Source organism: Alnus glutinosa, chromosome 1 (assembly GCF_958979055.1).
Source record: "Alnus glutinosa chromosome 1, dhAlnGlut1.1, whole genome shotgun sequence".
NCBI classification, from domain to species: domain Eukaryota; kingdom Viridiplantae; phylum Streptophyta; class Magnoliopsida; order Fagales; family Betulaceae; genus Alnus; species Alnus glutinosa.
Genome location: NC_084886.1, coordinates 36,760,179 through 36,762,518, shown reverse-complemented (window position 1 = coordinate 36,762,518; position 2,340 = coordinate 36,760,179). Strand labels below are relative to the sequence as shown.

The 2,340-nt window shown below is 37.7% G+C and overlaps 1 protein-coding gene across 1 annotated transcript; it reads right to left on the bottom strand.

The window, feature by feature from the left end:
* Positions 1 to 1,042: 1,042 nt before the first annotated feature.
* LOC133858834 (uncharacterized) lies at positions 1,043 to 1,893 on the bottom strand. The gene is made up of 2 exons (XM_062294288.1): positions 1,754 to 1,893; positions 1,043 to 1,625 (listed from the first exon to the last, which is right to left on the bottom strand). Exons 1-2 carry the CDS (start codon positions 1,838 to 1,840, stop codon positions 1,320 to 1,322), a joined length of 393 nt encoding a protein of 130 aa, XP_062150272.1. The 5' UTR covers positions 1,841 to 1,893; the 3' UTR covers positions 1,043 to 1,319.
* Between the last annotated feature and the right edge of the window lie 447 nt (positions 1,894 to 2,340).

The window sequence follows — 2,340 nt, the reverse complement described above, 5'->3', positions numbered from 1 at the left end:
TCCAATAAACACATAAACATGACTACCCATCTTTCACTCCCTCTTTCCTTATACAAGTGATGTTATTAATGAAAGAAATGAGCACTGCCGAGAGTGGAGCTTTTCCGGCAAGGGAAAGATTTTCGGTGAGGAAGAGATTTCCGGCGAGGGAGAGCTTTTCTGGCGAGGGAGAGATTTATGGCGAAAAGGGAGAGATTTTTCGGCGAGGGAGAGATTTCCTGGCAAAAATGGAGATCTTTTTTGACGAAAAGTGAGAGAGTCTGATGAGGGAGAGATTTCTCGGCGAAAATGGAGACCTTTTTTGGGGAAAAGTGAGAGAGAGTCTGATGAGAACAAGAGGGAGTCCAACTGAAAAATGAAGATTTTTTCTGGCAAAAATGGAGACTTTTTTCGGTAAAAATGACAACTTTTCCGACAAGAGAGAGGGGGGACCGCAGAAGATTCTGGAACCTGTATAGGAATAGTTTTTGGCTTTTTCTCTTTGTGAGAGAGAGAGAGAGAGAGAGAGAGAGAGAGAGACGCGGGATAAAAAATAAAAAGAAATGAGTAAATCTTAAAAGCTGAAAAGAATTTACTAAATAAAAAAGTAAAGCCAAGTAGGCATGGCGGGATGCTGGTGGGTACCCCAGCATTTCCCAAGGAAAAAAAATCAGAACTTTCTCCTTTTTTTGTCTTTTTGGTCGGGAGAAACAATAAAATAAAGGACCCATTTATAAACGTTGCAACGCCACATGGAAGGGTGTTTTATCATGTGGCGTATACTGTTCACAGATCTAAGCCAAATTCAGTTTACATTTTCTTTAGATAAACCGATGGAATGGTGTTTTATCATTTTTGTTACCTATTCTAGCCAAAAGAAGAAGCTAAATAATCGGATGGGAATACTTTAATGGCCCTGATTAGGATTTATTTCTAGCTATGAAAACCTAAGTTTTGGTTTCTTTATGACGTACGTATCTTTTATTTAATCTCTACTATTGCATGCAAATGATGCGATTCACGATATTAGGTCCAAACAAAACTACATATATCAGGCGGCATATAAGCAAACACACGGAACCATGCTAGCCATGCATGATCCTTTTATTTTAGAACAGCCATAATTCACAACATAGTTTGCCTACAGGCTACAAACCCAGAAGCCCGTCGCACACAAACGATGAAAAATAAACTGATTACTTCATCACAGTGAAACTAAACATGCATGTGCCAATAATTCCCATACATATTTTCTTTGGCTACTAACATGTTGGTTCCATTTTATTTAAAGCCAAACCATACGTAGTACATACATAAGCTCCATCATTCTTCTCACAAGCTTAGTGTTGGTTGGGTTTTTGGTCATCCACGTAATAATGGTGAGTTTCAGTGGATGTTGCAGAATAGCTCTGATAGGCCGGGTTCACTTCATCCACATCGTTATCGGTTTTGCCGTCTGTCTTAGTTCCTGAGCTTACCTTTCGACCAAGAGTCGCTTCATTAAGGAGATGACGCTTGGCCTTCACGCTATGCTCCCCCTTCACTGCGAGCCCTTCTACATTGGCTTGGAGAGTTGCTAAGATCAAGATGAACGCAACAAAGAATACAAGTACGGTCTTCATGATGATCGAACTGTCTACCAAGCCCTGAAAAGTAAGAATTAAGTTCATATGTGTGTTAATAATATTACTATTTAACAAAACTAGATGATTATAATTAAACATATATATATATACATAATTAGCACGGAAACTAGGGTTACAATATTACATACCAGCGTTTTCTGCTTGCTAGAGGATATCGTTTGTGGGTAATGAATGAATGAGTGGCAAAGGTGCCAATATATAGAAGATTTTCTCATGGATTAATTGCGTGATAGAATATATAATATCAGAATTCAGAGCACTAATAAAGCATGGGTGCGGTGGGGGCGTCACGACTCACAATTGCGGCATGCACCATGAGAGACAGTATATACTGAGCGGCCACCAAAGAAGTAATTATGATTAAAATTAATAATTCGGCATTTCATTGTTAATATTCAATGATTTAATAATTAATCGTGGATTATGCTTTCATTGTCGGGTTCCAAATTGGGTGATATACGTGCGATAATTCTCACTGCAATAATTAGGAGACATATGGCAGATTTCTTTTTCACTGCATATATACAAGTAATGATCTTTTTTAATTTTCTGAGCACTGTGCGCGCATAGAACTTAGTGATCAGTTGACCATACACAAATATAAGATATTGAAATGGTTATGGTTCAAGTTTATAATTATAAAATTGGTCAAGCTTTTTAATGGCAATGATACTGTCAATATATATATATAAAGAGCATCGATCATTCAAATATC

Excerpts from the sequence above, each read along its gene's own strand:
- LOC133858834 (XM_062294288.1), bottom strand. The coding sequence starts at position 1,840 with ATGAGAAAATCTTCTATATATTGGCACCTTTGCCACTCATTCATTCAT. Across the intron at positions 1,626-1,753 it reads CTAGCAAGCAGAAAACGCTG|GGCTTGGTAGACAGTTCGAT; the intron begins GTATGTAATATT and ends CTTACTTTTCAG.